Below are 22,156 nucleotides of genomic sequence, written 5' to 3'. Positions count from 1 at the left end.
ATTGGGATTTTGTATCTGATGAGCTTGTTGATCAGTCCTATGTTGTTGTTGTTGTTGTCGTCGTCGTCGTCGTCGTCGTCGTCGTCGTCGTCGTCGTCGTCGTCTTCAGTCCTGAGGCTGGTTTGATGCAGGTCTCCATGCTACTCTATCCTGTGCAAGCTTCATCATCTCCCAGTACCTACTGCAACCTACATCCTTCTGAATCTGCTTAGCGCATTCATCCCTTGGTCTCCCACTACGATTTTTACCCTCCACGCTGCCCTCCAATGCTATCAGTGCTATCAATGCAGTCAGTCCTATATGCCACACTTTATCAAAAGCTCTTTCAATGTCCAGTAGGAGCGTTGCTGCCGCGTTTACGGTGTTTATTGCCTCAACGCTACTACTGATCATTCTTAAAATCGGGTCTATTGTACTCCTGTTCTTGCGGAAGCCTGCTTGTTCATCTGGTAGTATATTTTTCTCGTCTGCGAATTTTTGTAGTCTCTCTGTCAGAATGGTTTCAAATGTTTTGGCGATGACTGGTAGTAGTGCAATGGGTCTGTATGATCTGGCGTCGTGTTTTGGGTTGTTTGGTTTTGGCAACATTCTAATATCAGTATTTTCCGTTGTTGTTGTTTTTTGTAGTTTTAATGCTATGTTGAAGAGTTTTTGTAGTGCTGGTATTACAATGTTTGCTGGTATTAGTCTCAGGTGTCTAAGTGTTATGCCATCCGCGCCTGGTGCCGTAACTTTTCCGCTCGCTATTGCCTGCCGGATTTCTGTTGTCGTAGTGTGTGAAAGGAGTGCCATTTGATCTTCGTCGTATCCGTTGTAATGCGTTTCTTCTAGATGTTTGATGGTTTCCGTCTCTGTTGTTATTGTTTGTCATCGAACCTGTCGTCTTGTGGGTGGGTATATACTTCTTTTAGTACTTCCATGAATGCTTGGGCATTGTCTTTTTCGGATGTCGTTATTTCACCGTTGACAGTGAGTGGTGCTTCTTCGCCTTGCTTTTGCTCCGTCATTCTTTTAAATTTACGCCAAAAGTCTGCTGGGTCTTTTGGGTCAAGTTTCTGTAATTTTTCGTTCAGGATCTTGGCTCTGTACTCCCTGAGTAGGTGTCGGACTTCTCCGTTTAACCTGTTCAATTGATTTTTGACGGTCGGGTTCCCTGTCCTTTTGTATTGGGCATAGACCTGCCTTTTGTGTTTGATTGGGGTCAATATGTTTGCAGGAATTTTTGGTCTTCCCCTCTATTATAGCCCTTGTTGGCGCACTACTTTCTATGGCTTCATTGTCTGCATTCGTTATGTGTTCGTTAAGTGTTTCCATGTCACTCTCTGTGGTTATTTCCGCGTCGGTTATTGTTAGGTTTTGTGTTATGTGTTGAACGTATCTTCCTGCGTCTATATTTTTTCTGTCTTTATACGTCTTTTTCTCTGGTTTTGTTGTTTCGGGGTTAAGTAGCGTTGTTTTCATGAGTAATGGTAGATGGTCACTGCCGATGCTTTCTCCTATCATATATCTCCTATATGCCGCGCTGTGTTGGTTGTAATAGTTACATGGTCCGGTATTGAGGTTCCCATGTGGTTTATGAATGTAGTTTCCTCATTGGGGAGCTTTATCATGTGATCATTCTCCTGTAATTGTTCAAGTATTGTTCCGTTCCTGTTCGTCGTATGATCTCCCAGGTTAACGGATCTGGCATTGAAGTCTGCAAATATGATACTTGACCCCAATGTGGTTATGTGTTTCATTAGGTCTTTCGAGAGTTCCTCGGTTGGCGGCACATAGATTATAGCTACGTGTACTGTCTTTATATGTTTGGTCGCTACTTTAATTACGATGATTTGTTGGTCGTCGTAGCATTGTGGGAGCTGTACCTGCACTGCTGGTATTTTCTTGTGGTGTAACAATGCTACCCCTCCGTGGGCCCATCCCATATGTCTAGCTTCTGTTACCAAATCCTTGATGTAGCATGTGTAATTCGATATGCTGATGGGTGCCTGTCCTGCCCTGGTTTCTGTGATGCCTAGTATCTGCACATTTTCGACTCTTATGAGCCGCTCGATGAGCGGTTTCTTCGTGTTAAAACCATTGGCATTAACAAAACAGAGTTTCGCACTGTTCTGGTTCATGGCTGCGAAGGTGGACTGGTTACCTGTGTGATTGCTTCTTTCCTCCTGCACTTTTTGGGCGCCGCTGACTGGGGAGATGCTAAAGTGGACCTTGTTCCATGCCTGTGAGACGTTAATTTCACGTTTAAAGGAGGTTTTGTAGACGTCTCTCATAGCGCTCAGGACCAGATTTTTCCTGTCTGGGTGTATGTTCATTAGGGCGAGTGTTGTTGCCCTAAGAAAGTCTTCGCATGCTACCGCTTGTGGCTCTTCGCGTTTGTTGCCAGCTGTTTTGATTGGCGCAGGTTCGTCGGTGCATATGATTTTAGCGGTCGCTTCGATTGATATCGGGCGCTTGGGCATTTGATGTCTGTTGACAGGTGTTCACCCGAGCAGTTTACGCTGATTGGCTTGCCGGGTTCTTGTTGGCATGTAGCAATTACATGTGGGCCTCCGCATATATTGCATCGGATTTTGCTTTTACAATTTTCGGTGATGTGTGTTCAAATGTGTGACATTTAGCGCACTGTGCAGGCTGGGGCTTTCCGTATTCCCTGGACATGATCCTTTTCAGTTTTGTGAATTGCAGTCCTAGGTTCGTTAGCTCTTCCTCGATGTCTTTTTCTGTAACTTCGTATTCGACTTTTGTGATGACTGAGGGATGGTTCGTTTGACTGTTCTTGCTGTGTTTGTCGGTCGGGTTTGCTGATTCTGCTGACTTTTGCCTCCGGTCTGTATTGTGTGCAGATAGTTTTGTAGATTATGGATTCTATGTCAGGGTGGTGGCTTGTGATGAACGCTGTCTGATTTCGGTGTACTTCCATGTTTGTGACATGCTGAAGTATATTGTATATCTCAATGCGGTCAGCGAGTCAGACTCCGAGACTGTCGTGCCTTCCTGAGGCACGTGTGAGGGCAGGATAATCACTTGAGTGCTGCGCCTGCAGAACCTGGAAAAAAAGTTTAAAAAGACGTCCTGTCTTTTTGTGGGGTCCTCGCTATTGATATGGGGTTTGTCCTGATGCTGTTGGGGGAATAGGTTATTCCCGCAGCAGGTCCGGCCAACGGGTAGTTGGAACTGGCGTGCTATGACGCGAAAGCGGTCATGCAGCGTCAGTAGGCCTGTGCCTTCGTGGAGGAAGGTGGTGGGGTAGAATGAGGAAAGGCGCAGCGCAAGCTTGAGCGCCTTGTTTTGCACTCGTTGGAGGGAGCGTATTGAGGAGTCGGCGGCATTGCCCCACACCACGGCCGCGTACTCTAACACTGGGCGTACCAGTGTCAGATAAAGCGTGATGCCGTGGTGCGAGGGCAATGTCGACTCCGGGTTTAGTAAGGGATAGCGGGTGTGAAGCCGTCCTATCGCCTTATTTCTGATCCACTGGATGTGTGGGGCCCAAGTGAGCCGCTGGTCCAATCTCACGCCGAGATACGTTGTCGTTTTCGACCACGGGATGGGGCCTCCCGCGATGTGTAATTGTTCTAGGTTTGGCGGCACTTTCCGCTTCGTGAAAGCCACCGCCTGGCTCTTTCCAGCACTGAATTTAAGACGCCACTTGGTGGCCCACGCACCAAGTGCTTCACAGCCTTGTTGGAGGCGACGTCCCATCGTATGCGCATTCATGCTGCGAGTGAACAGAGCAGTGTCGTCCGCGTAGAGGGCCAGCTCTACTCTGTCCACTCGAGGTGCGTCGGCCGTAAAGAGAGAGTAGAGCAGGGGGCCAAGTACGGACGCGTGCGGTACTCCGGCACGGATAGGCCTGTCTGTGGACGTTCCCTGGTCCGTCCGGACGTTGATGGTCCTGCCAGAGAGGTAAGAACTTATAAGGGCTCCGTGCGACGTCGGCACCCCGAGTACAAACAATTTGTAAACGAGGCCGTCATGCCACACGGAGTCGAAGGCGTGAAAGACGTCTAGGAATACCGCCCCAAGATATTCCCTGGTCTCCAGCGCCCTCATCGCGGGTTTTACGAGACAGAACAGCTCGTGGGTGGTGGAATGACCTCCACGGAAACCAAACTGCTCGTCTGGCAGTACTTGTTCTTGGTCCACGTGCCGGAGGAGTCGCCTCAGGTAAAGCCTTTCGAAAACCTTCGAGACACGTGGGAGGAGGCTTATGGGGCTGTAGCTGGACGGCAACCAGGGGTTCTTATCCTGTTTCGGGATGGCCACCACCTCGGCGTGCTTCCACACCGAGGGGTAAACACCCGAAGCAAGTATCTGGTTAAAGATGGAGGTCACGTATGGGTGGTAGTCCTGGGGGAGATGCTGTAGGAGTAAGTTGAGAATGCCGTCGTTGCTGCCTGCCCTCTTGGCGTTCAGGGAACGGAGTTGCAGAGCGACTTCTTCGGTGGTTGTGTTGTCTATGACATCCTCCTCATCTCGCGCGGCAAGGAACGCAGGAAGACGTTGTTCCTCGAGCTGGACGTGGGCCTCGTCGATGTCTGCTACAGGCCAGAAGTTAGCCTCGAAAGCATCGGCCAGGACGCTTGCTTTGGCGTCAGTTTCACATACGTGATCCTGGACAATCAGCAGAGGGGAATGCGCTGCCTGCGGTGCAGGAAACCTCTCACGACATGCCGTGCACTGCCGTCGTCCGGGTCAAGGGACTCGACGAGGTCGGTCCATGCTTTATTGCGGTGTTCACGGACGGCAGCAGTGATGACACGACGCATGCGGTTCACGCGGCGTTTCGTCGCTGGCTGCCTTGTTAGTTGCCACTCGCGAAAAAGATTATTTTTTGCCACGATGAGCTCGCGTATTTGTTGCGGTAGGCCATGTGACCTGTCTTGTGGCTGTCGAGGGCGACCGGGAGTGGCCGCCTCTGCAGCTCGCAGGAGCGCCTGTTTTAGGGAGGTGATGGCGGCTTCCACCCTCACCTCTTCTGGGTCAGGAGCATTTGTGAGGTACACGCGTGCCTCGTCTTGGAAGTGCTCGACATTGACCTTCCTGAAGGACGGACGGCCGGCCCGCACCGCCGCGCCGACGTCGTCTATGTCAAAGATCACCGGCAAGTGATCGGATGACAGAGCCGTCCTCGTCTCGGCGGTCGTAAACCGATCGACTCCCCTCAGTATGGCGATGTCGAGCACGTCAGGTTGTCCGCGCGCTGGATGGTAGGTAGGGTGGTAGGGCCCTAGGATGATGGCGCCGTGTCTTAGGGCGGCGCGTTTCATGACCTGTAGGGAGCCTTGCGAAAACACCTCGCGGCGCCCGGTAGGCTGCCACGAAGGTTATTTTGCCGATGGATGTGTGGACGACCACACCAGTGGCTTCGAGGGTGTCGAGCTGCGGTAATTGCACAGGATAGTGCCGCAGGGACGACCTGACGTAAGCCACCGTACCACCGCCGAGGGTCAGTCGGTCGGTTCGGTAGCTGTTGTAGTTCTCGCCCTGCTCTGGTACTAGGCTGTTTGCGTTGAAGACGCAGTCAGGGCATGTGCGTGGTCGTTATCCATGTCTGAGGGGCTGGGCGATGGCCTGGAGGGCCGTCGCAGCTGCGGAGACTAGCGTGGGAAGCTGTGACATGATTGTGTTTAGTGTCTGTAGTAAGGTCTGCAGATCGCCGGCGATAGCGCCCGGGGGCGGGGGGCGCTGGGACAGGACCAAGCTGGTACAGTTCTCTGACGAGACTCTGAGCAATGGGGGCTGGCTGTGAGCCGAAGGAGGAGGTGGGCGGCGGTCGCCACGAAGTGGGGGTCGCTGTTCAGTAGTTTGCCTCCCGGCAACAGAAGCAAAACTAACGCCAGGCTGCGCTTTCTATGCAGCCTTGCGCCGGTTGCGTGCCTTGAACGCGTTGCAGCCACTGTAGCTGGTCACGTGCGGTTCACTGCAGTTGCAGCATTGGGGCTGCTCTTCGCGCTTTTGGGCGCAGTCGCGGCTTTGGTTCGGGCCTGTGCACTTTACACATCGAGCTGGCTTTGTACAGTTGTACGCCACATGGTCGAGGCCCTGACAAGAGTAGCATTGTGCTCTCTTGCCCTTGGCCTGGAGCGGTTCGACTGTGACGTCGACGTGCGCGATGTTTTCCGCCTGGAAAATCTTTCGGTTGTCCTCATTGTCCACCAGGACAAGGAGGAACAGCGGCATCTTCTTATGGGTCCGGGGGGACGTCATAAGTTCTACTGTGCGGGCGGCGTAGCCGTATTTGGAAAGTTCATGTTTTAGGTGGTTAGGATCCGTCTTAAGAGGGAAATGGCGTGTAACCTTTTTCAGGCGGTTTAGGGACTCTGTATTGTGCGTATAACAGTGGAGTCCCTGTGCCCTAACGAACTCCATAAGCTTTTTGTGTTCGTCTAAGGTGGTTGGAACACCTTGTAAAGGTCTTTCCCTGTGACCTTGAAAGACTTGACCTCTATGACTTCCTTAATTTTGTTACGGAAGTTCATGAAGTCATTCCACTTCATGACTACCGGTGGAGGGCGTGTCTGTTTACGTACTGGAGGGGTTGGTTCTGCTTCCATGACATCTTCGGTTGCCACTGCGAAACGATTTGACGTGGTTGGAGGTGGGGGAAGCACATATTCGAGCCTCTTGGGCTTGGCGGTGTGTCGCCGGTTGGGTGCAGTGAAACCGTCTTCATCGGCTTCTGGGGGCGCCGTGGGGGCGTCTGTTGTTGCAGCCTTCTTCTTGGTTTGTCGCCTATCAGGCGCAGTTGTTACAGTCCGTTCGTCAGAGTCGGAGGTGGCCGGCCGTTTCCTCGATGCCTGTTGCACTTCCATTGGCATTTCTGCCGATAGAAGTGTCTCCAGGTTGGCCTCTGGTATTTCCAGTGAATCTGGAGTAGTTGTAGGCTGTGTGGGGACGGGGTGGTTGCAGTCAGTCTGTCCTTGAGCGGCGAGAACTGGCGCACTAGCTGCTTCTTGACTGGGATCGCCCGTTTGGGCGACCAGCGGCGCACTGGCTTCTTGGGTAGCCAGGTCCGGTGGCGCAACACTAGTCGGGGCCGCCTCCGCCGGAGCAGCATCATCTTGAGTTGCTGCGCCCGGCAGGGCTCCCGGCGGAACAATCTCCTCTTCTGTGGCCGAGCGCGGCAGTTCACTCGGCAACATGGACGTCTCGCTTTGCAGCTGTTGCGCCTTTACGGCGGCAAGTTCGTAGAGCATGAACATTTCGTACGCTTTTTCTGCGGCCTCTCTTTCTGGAACTGTGGCGGTTAGGTCGCAGTTGCTAGGGTCCATAGGGCAGCTGAAAAGAGATGGAATGATGGTATTTTGCAACTCTACTGACCGCGGACTGGTCCCACGTGAAGGGGGTCCTGGATCACGGCGTGCCCTAACGTTCCCTAGGCGTGACGCAAATCGATTTGTGCCACAGCCGGCAGCAGTTTACACGACAATTCTGCCGCTAACTAACTCTCAGGTGAGTGGTCAGCAGGAGAGAGACGGTTTTGCCTCTGCCACGCAGACGCCGTTGACCAACGCACGTTGATAAAGGCGCGCAGACAAAGACGCGCGAGAACAACAGCGCGAGCGGAGCAAAAGCAGCAGCGTTGAGGCAGAGCGTCCTCTCGCTGCGGCGGCTCAGCGCAGGGTGTTGTGGGCCTTCTCACTCACTCTTCTACCTTACGGGTCTGCCCTGACCCGTGCAGGAGCAGGCTAAGAAGTTTACTGCTATTCCTGCGTAAACCATTCGTTGCGGAAGGACTGCCTCTCTTCTCGGATTGGCCTCTAGGTGTTCCTGGCTGGGGATGTCCTGGCCCTGTTGCGGAAGTTTCACTCCCGCAGCAGGTCAGGCCAATGCGTGGTTGGCCTGTGGTGTGCAGGGTGGCCCAAACCCCTTATGAGCCGGTTTTCGGACCGTTCGGCCCGCTCATAGAAGTCCCGCTTCGACTGCTTGAAGCGGTCGCGGAGGAGGGGGATTCCAGTCTGTTCGTGTAGCCGAGCTATCGAGTATAATCTCGGCAGGCGCAGAGCGAGCTTGAGCGCCCTGTTCTGCACCCTCTGCAGCTTGCTGATGTGTGTTTCGGTTGCGTTGCCCCACATCACGGCCGCGTATTCCAGCACTGGACGTACCAGCGCCAGGTACAGCGTGATGCCGTGGTGACGCTGCAGCGCAGACGAAGGATTGAGCAGAGGGTACAGAACGCGTAGGCGCCCTCTTGCTCTGCCCCTGACGTCCTCAATGTGCGGCTTCCATGTCAGTTTGTGGTCCAACGTGACACCCAGGTAGCGGCCAGTCTCGCTCCATGGGACGGTGACTGGCGGAAGATCGGGAGGCAGTGGTCTTCTCGTGAACACCACCGCCTGGCTCTTCGCCGCGTTTTGTTTGAGGCGCCACCTGGTCGACCAAGCGCCAAGGGCCTCGCAACCTCGTTGGAGAAGACGGCGCATCTCGACCGCCTTCGTGCTCCGCACGAACAGCGCAGTGTCGTCGGCATATAGCGCCAACTTCACTGGCGTCACGCGCGGGGCGTCGGCGGTGTATAGGGAGTACAGCAGGGGCCCAAGGACGGACCCCTGCGGCACTCCAGCACGGATGTGTCGATGGGTGGATGTCCCATCGTCCAGCCTGGCATGGAAGGACCGCTCGGCTAGGTATTAACGGAGAAGGACTCCGTGCGACGTCGGTACCCCGTGCACGGAAAGTTTGTACACGAGGCCGTCGTGCCACACGGAGTCGAATGCCCTCGAGACGTCAAGGAACACCGCCCCAAGGTATTCCAGAGTCTCCAGGGCGCACATGGCCTCTTCTACCAGCCGCATCAGCTGGTGGACGGTGGAATGGCCCCTCCTGAAGCCAAACTGCTCGTCAGGTATGATGCCCTCCGCTGTCACGTGGCGGAGCAGGCGTCTGGCGTACAGGCACTCGAACACCTTGGAGAGTGCCGGCAGCAAGCTGATGGGTCTGTAGTTGGCGGCGTCCTGTGGGTCCTTGTTCGCCTTGGGGATTGCCACCACCTCTGCATGTTTCCATACAGAGGGGTAGACCCCAGAGCGAAAGACCTGATTGAAGATACCCGCCAGGAACGGGTGAGCTCCCGCCGGCAGGTTCTTCAGGAGATGGTTGGTGACACCGTCAGCACCGCCAGCCTTCTTGGTGTTGAGCGCCATTATCTGCGCGGCCACCTCCTCGTCGGAAATGGGGTCGATCTCGTCCCCGGCTTCCAGAAACACAGGGAGCTGCTCTTCAACTCGGTGGAGGTGTTCTTCGCCTATGTTGTCATCCACCGGGGTGTATGACAGCTCGAAGTGGTCTGCCAGGGCGCCTGCCTTGCCGTCAGGGCTGCAGACGACGTCTTGTCGGACGAGCAGAGGCGGGACGCGCTGCCTTCTGCGCAGAAAGGACTTCACTGTCCACCACGTGCTGCCGTCCTCGGGGTTGAGGCTTCCCTAGGTGATTCTCCGTTTCCAGGAACCTGGTTTGGTCGAGTGGTTGGGGTAGTTTGCTGGGATCGCGGAGTATGTACGCGATGCGTACACTCTGGTTGCTGATTGTTTAAATTGTCGGTAGGGGGGCGGTTTTTGAGGTGCGGTTGTATTTGCCGTTCTTAGAGAGCGGTCGCCGTGAGTTTGTTTCCCTCTGTGCCGATCCCTGGCTTGTCGATATGCAGGGCACCCTAGGTAGCTGGCAGGGTGTGCTCCTCTGCAGTTGCAGCACGTTTCCTTGCCTTCTCCCCTTGGTACTGTGCATTCGTCATATGTGTGGTGCTCTCCACATCTGACGCATCTCATGGGCATACCGCAGTCCCTTGCTAGGTGCCCTATTTCCTGGCAGATGAAGCATCTACCTGGCCCTGATCTCTCTTTCAGTTTTTCAAGAGTTACTTCTACTGCCAGGATTCCATCCGCCTCCCATATCTTCCTGTTCTGTTCTGAGCTGAGTCGGGGAGGGTGACCGTGTGGAGGGGCCATGGCCTTTTTGGGTGGGTTTTTACCACCGAGCTTACCTCGAAGCTTCTTCCTCGAGGAATGTTTTGATGTCTGACGTGTTTGTTTTGTGCGGCATGCCGCCGAACACTATCTTGATGGGTTTCCTGACCGCTATTGGGAATTTTTTTTTTTTGTGGTTTTAGGGCGCACGACTTCAATGGTCATTAGCGCCCTGACTACGTTAAGAATGCACCGCGAGGCACAAGTTTAAAACAACAACTAAAAGGGAAAACACGATAAAAGGCAGACTGACTGGCAAAGGATTAAAAAACAGCATCATCAAATGTCCTTAGAGAGGTTTGTCAAATTGATAAAACGAAGAACGGGAGCAGCTGCTCGTGGGTCATCCGCTAAAATGGCATCTAGAGTACAAGGCAGGTTAAGATCTAGACGCAGTGTGTTAAAATCCGGACAGGACATGGGAATGTGTAGCAGTGTACTTTGTGATTCTGTAGCATTTCTTTGACTTGTTTATATTCGTCAACCGTTTTCAGGGTGACTTTTATTTTATCCTCCCCTGTGGTTTTCACCGTGAATTTGCCGTCTCCTAGGACTTGTTTGATTAGGTCGTAGATAGTTTTGTACGACTGCTCGTAATGAATTACGAGTGGGGGATTCTGTATTTTATCACCTCTTCCCCTGTTGTTTTGGTCGTGTTTGTTGGTGTTACGTCAGGTGCCGCTGTCTCTGTGTTGTGTTCGTCTATTGCGTCGAACCTGTTGTGTGTTGTGACTGGTGTGTGTGTGTGTGTGTGTGTGTGTGTGTGTGTGTGTCGGAAGTGGAGGGTCGACTGGCTGTTTTTCTAGCGAGTCTGAATCCATCCTCGTCTGTGTCAGCTGTGGTGTTCATGTCGGCGTGGACGAGTTCTTCGACGTCTGTCGTGACGGTTCGTTGCGGCCCACCAGCCGCGGCCACTTCATCGTGCCGCGCCCGCCGGTCGACCCTTGCGCCACGGCCGCCGCCTCGCCTTGCGGCTCGCGTTCTGTGCAGCTCCGCTCCTGCACGTGGTCGGGTGACGCGGCCGGCTCGGGCAGCCGACCGCATACCTGAGTGCTTTGTTCGCGTGCGCGGTCGCCCTCTCCGCTTCCGCAGTGGGCTGCCGCCTTTGTGTGTTGTTGTTCAGCACTCGCTTGTGCGGTCTGCTGCTCCGCGCTCGGGTCTGCTGGCGGCTGCGAGATTTTGCGTTTGCGCGATGGTGTTTGCGTCTGCTTCTGTTTTCTGTGTGTTGGAGAGCTGCGCGGTTTTTTTGTGGAGGTCTTTTTCTGCCGCGCTCCGCTGCTCGATTTCTGTGATCGTGTGGGGGTTGGTGACTGTTCTTTTGGTTTTAGCGCTCTTTCTAGACGCCGTTCGTATTTTTTTCTGCCTATGCCCGTAAGTCCCGCGATGGCGTTGGCAAGCAAGAGCTTGGACTTCGGGCTGATTTCGACCTGGCAGTCCGTGTGGTCAGTTCTTTGGACCGCGTAGCTGCCAGGCGTCTCTGCATTTCTCGTGAATGTGAGGACCACTGGGGACTGGGTCAATTTCTCCATGTCGGGACAGAAACGGGAGGCTGCCAAGGGAATGTCCGTCACTGCCTCGGTTGCCACCGTTAGGTTTCCAGCAGGTTGATCTGACCCCAACAAGCCTATCACGCGCGGGTAACTGGCTATCGACCAGGCCCTGGCGTGCAGTTTGCCCTAACGTGGAACAGAGCTAGTATCTGCGGCAGCAGGAGTACCTGTGCAGCTGAGGCGCTCGACGTGGCCGGAAAAGCGGCGCGTGATAACAGGAAGGCGCGCACCAAACCGCGCCAACAACAGCCCGCGAAACGCAACGACAAGTTTTGTCCACCAGACGCCGTCTTAGGTGCTGGTGCCAATTCGTAGTGAGTGGCCGTCTACGTTTTAATAAAAACGCATCCGAGAACACCCCTTGTTTGTCTCCCGTACAAGCGGGGGCCTATGGCTTTGTGTCACAGGCTGACGGAGGCGATGCTCGACGCCAGACTGCCACGCAGCGAATGTGTGTGGCGTGCCGGCGCCGGTCTCTTTCTTCTCTCTTTTTGTCCTCTACCGTAAGAGGGAGTGTTGGTGGAGGTTATTGTTGCATTTGGACATTTCCTCCTCTTTCCTTGCGTGGTGTTGTTAATGCTGTTCTTTTTTAAGTTGCTATTTTTTGAGAGTTGTTAATTTATCTAATTCTGCTACTGCAGGAGTAGCGAGTTTCGTCTATTGTATCTGTCCCTTTGTTGTTCATATTGCCCACGGTTGTTAATTAGCTCGTTTTGTGAGTTTCGCGCTGTGGCGTAGAAGGCTTCTGCCAGGACACGGAAACGTGTTGATAACGGCTCGATGTCTGCAGCTTCATGCAGGTCTGCCGCGGGGAAGCGCGTGGGGATGTGTAAGGCACATCCTAACGCTCTATTTTGTACCTTCTGTAAGCGATCTACCGTCGATCTGGCTGCGTAGCCCCATACAGGGCAAGCATATTCCAGTATCGGTCGAATGAGACTTCGGTAGATCGATACTCCTGTTGCTGGATCGAGGGAACTGGTGCTGTTCAATACAGGGTACAGAATCTGCATTTTGGCATGAGCCTTTCTGCGAAGTTCCTGTATGTGACACTTCCATGTCAGGCGCCTGTCAAATGTGACACAGAGGTACCTCGCAGAACTTCTCCATGGCAGGTTCTGCCCCTGCAATCGCAGCAGTTGGTATGGCTGTCTTGGAGGTCGGCGTTTGCCGTAGCGTCTGATGAGCAGCATGGCTTGTGTTTTGACTGAATTGATTGTGATGCGCCACTGCTTGGCCCAGTTTTCCGTCCTGTTTAGGGCGGTTTGCAGTCGCCTTGTAACCAGGTTCCTGTTTGTCGAGCAGAAGAAGAATGCAGTGTCATCCGCGTATTGTGCAGTGTGTACATGCTGAGTCGTAGGGATGTCAGCAGAGTAGACACTGTAGAGGACGGGTCTCAGGACCAAGCCCTTGGACACGCCTGCACTGATTCTTCTCCTGGTCGAAAATGATCCATCGGTCTTAACTGAGAAAGTCCTACCGGAGAGAGAGTTTTTTACTATTTTGACGGTCTTTCCGGGGAAGCGTAGGGTGCACATCTTATGTATTATCCCGGTGTGCCAGACTGAGTCAAAGGCTTTTGCTACGTCAAACGAGACAAGCCCGCAGTAGCCCTTTCGGTTGGAGCTGTCCGTGGCTGCTTCAACCACCCTCATGATTTGTTGCGCGGCGGAGTGTCTTTGCCGAAAGCTGAATTGGAATTTCGGCAGTATCTGCTCTCTTGTGATATGGTCCTGTATGGGGGTAAGTAGGATGCACTCGTAAAGTTTACTGAGGGTAGGCAGTAGACTAATTGGTCTGTAATGTTGCGGGAACACCGGGTCTTTTCCTGGTTTCGCGATCGCTATGACTTCTGCATGCTTCCACTGCGCCGGGAGTTTTTGTGATCGCGTCAGTACGTTAACTACGTCGGTCAAGTGGGTTATTGCCAGAGGCGGGAGGAGTTTCAGTAATTAGTTTGTGACCTGGTCATGTCCTGGGGTCTACCTGGTGGGCAGGGACTTGATGCAGCGCGCCACGTTTTCAGTACTGAAGAGTGGCGTGTAGTCATCGTCGCATGCTTCCAGAAACACAAGTTCTCGGCGGACTGTTGCGACGTGTTCTGTCCTGTACTTCTGCTGGTCTGAACTGCTTCTCGAACACGTCGGGTAGTGCGTTAGCTTTGTCGATGGGGCCGAACTGCAGTCCGCGTTCGCCATGCAGTGGTGGCATTTTCGGGCTTCTTCTCGTAAACTGCTGGTGGCTTGCCATAAACTGTTGTCCTCTAGTTAGAGAGCTGAGAGCCTTGCCGACCATTGTTGTTTGCGGTACTCATTGAGATCTTTCAACTCTCACTGTAACCTATTGAGTAGCCTCTGTGTATCCCTGTGTCTGGTGAGCTTCCACTCTTTGGCGATCCTGTTTTTGTGCCGTATTTGCGCAAGCAAGTGCGGAGGGAGTTGCCTGGAGCTGGGGGGGGGGGGGGGGGCAGGAGGCGGTGTGGCTCCCTCAGCAGCTTGTAGGATCAGTTTTGTGAGCTCGTCTAGCGCCTGTTCTGCGGTTGGAGGCGAGCTCTGGGCAAGTTCAGCAGCTACTGCGTTGCTGAATTTCTCTTTATTGATGCGCTTGTACGTTGCATGCCGTTGTGAGATAGATCCCTTCTCCCATGTCGACCTCGAAAATCACTGGATTGTGGTCCGACGACATTCTGTTTCCCGATGTCGCGGATACAAAGCCCACCAGATTCTTTGTAATGGCAATGTCGAGCACGTCCGGTTTTCCTCCGTTCTTTGGGAAGTGTGTCGGTTCCTCTGGGCCCGATATTTGTAACTGGTGTGTGCGCGCGAGTCGTTGCAGTTGTTACCAGCTTGATCTTGGAGTCTCGAGTTCCAGTCCGCCTGCTTGGCGTTTAGGTCCCCTGCTATTAATAGTTTGCCTCTAATACGGCTTAGTGCAGCTATGTCGTCCTCTTCTAGTCTTCGGGAAGGGGTGCGATACACTGCAACGACTGTTACGGGGCTGGTTGCTGTGGCCACTTCTATTGCCGCCGTTTCTGTTTCTGCTGTATTGGGGTGGGGGATGGAGGGTATATTTGGTGGTGTTTGATTCCTTTTTTGACATATACCGCGACACCGCCTTCGTGAGTGGGTCAGTCGTTTCTGTAACAATTGTAGTTTCGTACAGAAACTCTTATTCCTGGTTTGAGGAATGTTTCGCCCACTAGCCATATGTCAACGTTTTAGTCCTGCATGAATTCTCTAAACTCCCTGGGTTGGCGAGTAAGGTGGTCTGCGTTGAACGCGCATATTTTGAGACCCTGTGTATTAGGTCTTCTATCCATTGTGGGGTGACAGACTTTCCTGAGGTTGTCGCTGCTACAGACGACTGCTGTTCTGCCGATCTGAGGTCGGTGGGGAGCTGGGTCAGTGTTGCTAGAATACCTACTAACTGGGTCGTCTGCGCCTGTAGCAGTCGGATGGACGGCGCGAGTTGTTGGATTGCAACAGACTCGGCTGCCTCTCGCGGACTGGTTTGTGGGGGACAGGGAGGACGGACTTCCGTGGGACTTTAATCAGTTTGGGGAACCTGGTTACTACTGTGTTGTGGTGGAGGTAGGTGGTTCGGTGGGTCACCGACAAGTGCACGAGAGTAGGCGGCGGAGGTGAAGGCCTGTGTTTTGACGGTGTTGTTTTGTCTTATCTGGGGTGGAGAGGGAGGTGGCTTGGGAGCTGCTGTGTTTTTGTTGTACTGCGGTGTTTTGGTGTTGTTTTTACCCCTGTGCCTGTCCCCTTAAAGCTCTGTATTCGGGACATCCTAGGTAGCTAGCTGGGTGCGCTCCGTTGCAGTTTGCGCACTTCTCTTTACCCTCCCGCCTTGGTAGTTTGCACTGCTTATAGGTGTGTTGTTCAGCGCATCTGACGCACATCACTAGCTTCGTGCAGTCTCGCGCGATGTGCCCAAGGGCCTGGCAGTTGTAGCAGCGCCCTGGGCCCGATTTCTTTTTTAGTTTTTCGGGCGTGACCACTGATGCTAAGATCTTTTTCACCTCCCAGATCTTTCGGTTTTGTGCAGAGTCTGGGAGGGTGACCGTATGAAGGGGCCAGGGTCGGTTCGGTCGCGTCAAGACAACCGAGCTAACCTCGAACCCTTCCTCCTGCAGGAATTTTTTGATGTCCGCAATGTCAGTGGTGTGTGGTACCCGACGGAACACGAGTCTGAGTGGTTTTCTCGCAGCTAGTGGGAAGGTGTAGAAGTGAAATTTCGTTTCCTCGAGCACCTTCGTCACTGCCTTGTAATCATCGACGTTTTTGAGGCTGATTTTTACTTTGTCTCCGTCGGTTGTTTTGGCAGTGAACCTGTTTTCCCCTAGTGTGTTCTTTATAATGTCGTACAGTTCTTTTGTAGTTGTGTTCGAACTGCACGACAATATGTGGGATTCTGAGGCTTTTTTCCTGATCTTTCACCTCATAATCGTCTGCTTGATGTAACTCTTCGTCCGCGGATTCTCGCATCGCGTCGAACCTGTTGATGGTGTGGATTGGGGCTGGCGTGACGGAGGGTAATCGGCTGGCGGTTTTTCTTGCCAGCTGGAATCCCTCATCATCTGTTTCGTGTGTATTGATCCCTGCGCTGCTTCCGTGTCCTTCGCTTCCCTCAACGCACACTTCGGCAACGCGCCGAGGTTCTTCTGCTCCAGCACTCTCGCGCATCGGCGAGCCCGCGCCGGCGGCATCGGTTTCCTCCTGCCTCGCGCGCGCACTCGTCTTCGCGCTTTCGTGCTTTCGCGTGTCTCCCCAGCCTCGGGGCGCGCCCAAGCCTTTGTTCGTCTGTCTGACCCTGCTGACCGCTGCTACACTTGGCCTGATCGGCCTTTGTATTGGCAGACGCGGTCGGCTCAGCCGCGGCCGACCCGACCGCGTCTGCCACTTCCGGTCACCGCGCAGCGATGGGTGTACGCGAGGTGGTCTTGGGCTTTTTTGTCAGTGACCCAGATGTAACCATTTTGTTGCGTTTTGGTGACTTTTTTGCCTTCCTATCTGTACTCTTCAGTAGGCGGGCGTTGGGTGGTGTTTTGTCACCGTTGGGCCAAATTTTCGGTTGTTTCGATGCCCTTTCGAGTTTCTTTTCGTACTTTTTCCTGTCCTTTCCGGTGAGACCCGTGATTGCTTTGATCAACAGCAATCGCGAGTTCGGGCTCATCCCGCCCTGGCTGCCCGTGAGGTCGGTCCTGTTGACCTCGTAGCAGCCAGGGGCATTTTCTTTTTGAGTTACCGGTATCGTTAGTGTGACTGGGATCTGTTCCGTGTCGAGACGCGGAAAGGTTGGCTGGCAAGGGGTGTCGGTCTCTGCTTTTGTTGGCACCGTTAGGTATCTGGCAGATGGGTCCGACCCTAACAGATCTGACACGCGCCGGTATCTGGCCCATTTTTCAGTTTGGTTTGTTTGCTCCGGTAGTCTTCTTATTGTGGTGTCTAACCTTCTGTGACTTGTGAGTATTGCTGTATCATCAGCGAATTGGGCCAGTACTGTGTCCTCTGTTTTAGGGATGTCATTCACGTACACTGTGAAGAGGGTGGGAGACAGTACCGACCCCTGTGGTATTCCTTCCTCCAAGATCTTTGTTTCTGATCTCTACCCGTTTACTTTTACGAAGCATCTTCTGTCTGTCAAGAAGCTGTTGATTATGCGTAGGTAGCATCTGGGAATGTCCGTGTTTTCTTTTAATTTCACCAGCAGATTGTTTCTCCACACCTTGTCATACGCTTTTTCTACGTCCAGCATTAGTGCTGCAGTGTATTTTGCCAGGTTCATTGATTTCATAATCTCCTCCGTGACTCTTAGGAGTTGGAGCTCTGCTGATAGTGTTTGCTGGTACGCGAATTGTTCTCGCCTGATGACGTTTCCGTCCAGGAGAGGTTGTCTTATTCGTGGGAGTAGGACTCTTTCTAGTAGCTTTGACATGGTGCAGAGTAAGCTAATCGGGCAGTGGTTCTTGGGTTTCTTCAGGTCTTTCTCTGCCTTGGGTATCGGTACAATCTTGCTAATTTTCCACGCAACTGCGAAGTAGTTGAGTATCGTGCATGCATTTATGATGCGTGTTAGTAGAACCAGCGGTCGTCGTGGGATGTGTTTTAGTTCTTCATTTGTGACGTTGTCTGGTCCAGGTGTTGAGCGCGTTCCTAATCTTGATATTATTCTTCGGACCTCTGTTGGTGTCGTCAGTTCTGCCTGTCATCTGCTGGCGTGTTTTTGATTGCGTCAGCCTCCTGGTTGACGTGTCTGGCGAATTCTGTCTCTTCCTGTGTTGGGTTGCCCTCCTCTTCTATTTTGTTCTGCTCCTCGTAGGTCTGGGCAAAGAGCTCTGCGTGTCTTAGTCCGTCAGATACTATGGTGTTTCCGTCCACTAGTGCTGACTTCCTTGGTTTTGGGTTCTTCAAGCTTTGGATCAGCTTCCAGTCGTATCTTCCTCTGAGTGTGAGCTCACTCATGCGGTCCTCCCACTTTTCCGCCTTCCATTCTAGCACTATTTTGTGTATTTCTCGTGTGTCTATTCACCTCTCTTCTGTCTTGTGGGTTTCTGTATGGAATTCATCGCTTTCTCGCTCTGTTTTTGAGGAATCTTGAATCAATGATGGGAGCTCGTTGTACTTTTCTTCCGCGAATGTCGTTTTGATTGTGGCCTTTCTTTGAGCGTTTTTGATTTTGTCAGAGAGGGTACCAATAGCCTCCTCAATTTGTTGTTCTCTGAGTGGGGCTGTGGGGTTGACATTGTTGTTTAGCCAGCAGCTGAATTGGTTCCAGTCTGTTGTTCTGTTTTGTCTCCCCTATTTGTGTAATTACTGGAAGATGATCCGATGTTAGTCTGTTTCTAACCTGCATATCCGTTTCTGGGTCCATGTTCTTGACGATGAATATGTCCAGGACGTCTGGTTGTTGTCTGCTGTTGAAGGGTACATATGTCGCTTATAGGGGCGCTGTGACGACGGCTTGGAGTCTTTCTTCTAGGTTTTGTAGCGCTTCTCCTCGAGCGTTGCTCCTGTGTGCGTTCCATGCTTCGTTTTTCGCGTTTAGGCCGCCTGCCAGTGGGATGCGGTCGTGATTGTCGAATATCTGTGTTAGGTCGTTTTCATCCAGGTTTGCTCTTGGGCTGAGGTACGCTGCTACTAGTAGCAGTTTGCCATTGGTCGTCTCTATGTTAACCATTGTTGCCTCAAGTGCTGCCATTGGCGGAGTTGGCTCTGGGTGGTGCATTATGTTTTGCCTGAGGAATATGGCAGTTCCTCCACCCATCCTGTTAACTCTATCTGTGCGGTGGCATATCATGATTCTCAGTTTGCAGCTTTGGGATGGTCGTAGGTGGGTCTCTGTGACCATGGGTACGTCTAATTTGTTCTGCTCAATGAATTCATTTAGGAGGTCCCTTTTGTTTTTGATTCCACATGCGTTAAAATTGCAGATGCGTAGTAGTTTTTGTCCTCTCCTGTTAATTTCCATTAAAGATTTCAAATATCTTCATCGCTTCTCGAGCGATAGCTATCAATTTTGACATGGCGTCAGGTGCAGAGTTGACTTCTTGTAATGTTGTTAGTGCTGTGTTCAGGACTTGCCTCTAGTTGAAGGATGCCCAGATGGATTTTACTTCGTCAATGAAGCCCTTGATTCCTTCCATCATTCCTTGTTGTTGGTTGCTGGTTGCTTGTTGTTGGTTCTGTTCCTTGCGTGTTTATGTTGCCCCATGATCTTCTTCTCCCTCTTTGGTGTGCCTCTGCCGGTGTTGGCATCGCTGTTGGTCTTATCTGTTGTTGTTGTCTTGCTTGTCTTTGCTGGTGGTGTTGGATTTCCGTTCTGTAAGCTTCTGCTGCTTCCTGGTAAGCCCTGCAACCTCTGTTATCAGCGGTTCCATAGTGGGGGCTAGATCTGGAGAGTGGTTTGCTTTGTTTTGAGCTACTGTACGCGTTTGGCAGATATACTTGTGCTTGGGAAGTCGACGAGTTTGTGGTCTTGTTGCTGTTAAGCTTTCCATGTCAGGTCTTTGCGTTAGTACTCGTTGTCCGTAGTTCGCACGTAGTTTCGTCAGTCATGTCTGGAGTGGTTCTATGTTTACTATTTCATATACGTCGTTGCTGGGCATCCTTGCCGGGAGTCTCGCGAGGTTGTGGAGCAGTCGTCTTTCCGTACTGTACAGTCTGTCTGCTGCCGTGTGCGGAATGCCTCCCAGCGGGGCGCTGGCGTATTCGAGGACAGGTCTGATGAAAGTTTTGTAGGTGTGTATGGCTGTTTCCGTGCTGCAGCCACGGAGGCGTCCTTGTACTTGTCTTATCAGTCTTCGATGTTCTCTGGTTTTGTCTAGGAGGTAATTCAGGTGGGTATGCCAGTTCATATGTTTGTCTAGGAACACGCCAAGGTACCTGGCCGTGTTGACAAGTCTGAGTGGCGTGTTCCAGAGTGTCAATTGTATGTCATTGTCGTTTTTCTCTCTTTTTGGTCAAGTTTCTGTGTCGAAAAAGTACAGTTTGTCTCTCTCCTGGATTGGGTCTAATTCTCCCTTATTTTTCATCCAATCTTCGAGTCGTTTTAGGTATGTGTCCGTCTTTCTTTGTATAGTTATTGATTTAGTTGGAGTATTCGTTTTCCGTCTCTACTGTTTGTGTGTTGAGTAGTCAAGGGAGTCGGAGTTCTACTGTTCGTCTGAAAACCTCGTCGAAGTTGTTGCCGTATGGGAAGGAGAATACTTCTTTTAACCCTGCTGTTCTGTTCACTTTTACTTGACATATATACTGTTCGGGTCAATATGACCCGACATATCAAAATGCTTTAGAAACATAAATTTTGGTACAGTTTTAGCTATCGACATTGTTGTTCTATTCCAGTACCTTGTTAGTAATAATAATAATAATAATAATAATAATAATAATGGTAATAATAATAATAATAACAATGCATACAACTTTATTGAGGGATATTTTTCATTTAAATATGCACATAAATTTGAAACAACAGACAGTTTCCATTACAGGCATTCAACTTAGAAAGCACTACAGTTTTTCCATACTTCTATTCTTATTGTTGACAGTTTAGACGTAAGTATTGACATTTTCTAACAACAGACAGTTGTCATTACAGATATTCATCTTAGAGCACACTACAGTACAGAACACACTACAGTTTTTTTATTACATTCCAACATAGAAAGCACTACAACTTTAGAATCCTCTCTTCTTACTGATTGTAGTTTAGGCACAAGTATTCACATAAATTTGAAACAACAGAATTTTCAATACAATCATCTTATAAAATACTACAGTTCTTTTCTTACTGCTTGCACTGTGGACACAAGTAGGTTACATGTTTCTTGCAAATATGTTTACTACATTTTCCACACACCATGTTTGTTTTATTGTCATTACTTGATGGACAGAACTTACAGCGTGCACGTTTTGTAGATTTTCTTGTTGTTACCGATTCTGACACACCACCCACATCATTCGGGTTTTGGATGCTTGTGACCATTCTCAAAGAATCTTCTGTTCTTGGGAAATGCGTTCTTGATGCAATATGTTCTTTTATCAGTGACTTTCCAAGTTCCTCCAAGAATATTCTCCTTCTAGTCAATTTGCTTGCATTCCAATTAGGGTCAACCGAAATCCACAAAACGTATGCATTATAAGCAGAAACATCAAGAATATTGTAGAAAACTATCATTGGCCACCTATTACTTTTTCGTTTGCATGTATATGTACCTAATAACTGATCAAGCGTGTCTACAGCACCTTTGGTTGAATTATAGTCCAAAATCATTTTTGGCTTCTTATCAGCCCTGTCACTGATTTCCGCATCATGGTGGAGAGTGCTCATAAGTACAACATTCTTGTGTCTCTTAGGAATATAATTAACCACAGTAGTGTCATTTGTGAAGTAAAATGAAGAGCTGTGTACCTCCTTGTTGGTCATTTTGTGTGGAAGCTCCGGCTTATTTTTCCGTATAGTTCCCAACATAGTCAATTTCCTTTTCAGAAGCAGCTGCCCCAAATTGTACGACGTAAAAAAGTTGTCACACGTGATATTCTGACCACGTAACTCAGAAGTGAGATCAGATACCACCCTCATTCCCTGATTTCTTTCTGGTGCCGCTCCACTCACCTTTCCTGTATAAATTTGGGCTTTCAGTACGTATGAAGTTTTGCTGTCACACATGGTCCATATTTTGATCCCATATTTTGCCGGTTTACTTGGGATATACTGCTTGAATGGACAGCGACCTCTAAATGCTACTAACTGCTCGTCAACAGTAACATTTTCTCCTGGATTATACAGTTTAGGAAGGACCTCTACCCACTTCTCCCAAATACTACGAATTGCGGCAAGTTTGTCAGTACGTCGTCTTTCCTCTCTAGTAGATTTCTTGTCAAATCGCAGGACACGTGATATCTTACAGAATGTTTCATGAGACATGGTTGCTCGAAATATGTTTCGCCCAGTATCTTTATCCCACAAACTTTTTGTAGACTCCCCATGAGATCGATATACACCCGCTAGGAGTAAGAGTCCTAAGTATGCATGGAAAACAGAACCATCAATATCTGTCCACTGTTCACCATAAACTCGCTGCCCTTCAATATTTGTCATCTCTATTATTTCATTTTGAAGCGCTGTGTGAAA

General features: G+C 51.1%; 1 protein-coding gene across 1 annotated transcript; it reads right to left on the bottom strand.

Annotated features, from left to right (window-relative positions):
• Positions 1 to 6,392: 6,392 nt before the first annotated feature.
• On the bottom strand, positions 6,393 to 10,044 carry LOC126214970 (proteoglycan 4-like). The gene is made up of 2 exons (XM_049941604.1): positions 9,986 to 10,044; positions 6,393 to 7,284 (listed from the first exon to the last, which is right to left on the bottom strand). Exons 1-2 carry the CDS (start codon positions 10,042 to 10,044, stop codon positions 6,393 to 6,395), a joined length of 951 nt encoding a protein of 316 aa, XP_049797561.1.
• Positions 10,045 to 22,156: the final 12,112 nt, after the last annotated feature.

Source organism: Schistocerca nitens, chromosome 12 (genome assembly GCF_023898315.1).
Source record: "Schistocerca nitens isolate TAMUIC-IGC-003100 chromosome 12, iqSchNite1.1, whole genome shotgun sequence".
NCBI classification, from domain to species: domain Eukaryota; kingdom Metazoa; phylum Arthropoda; class Insecta; order Orthoptera; family Acrididae; genus Schistocerca; species Schistocerca nitens.
Note: the sequence above shows the minus strand (reverse complement) of the source record. Positions and strands in the feature narration are given on the sequence as shown.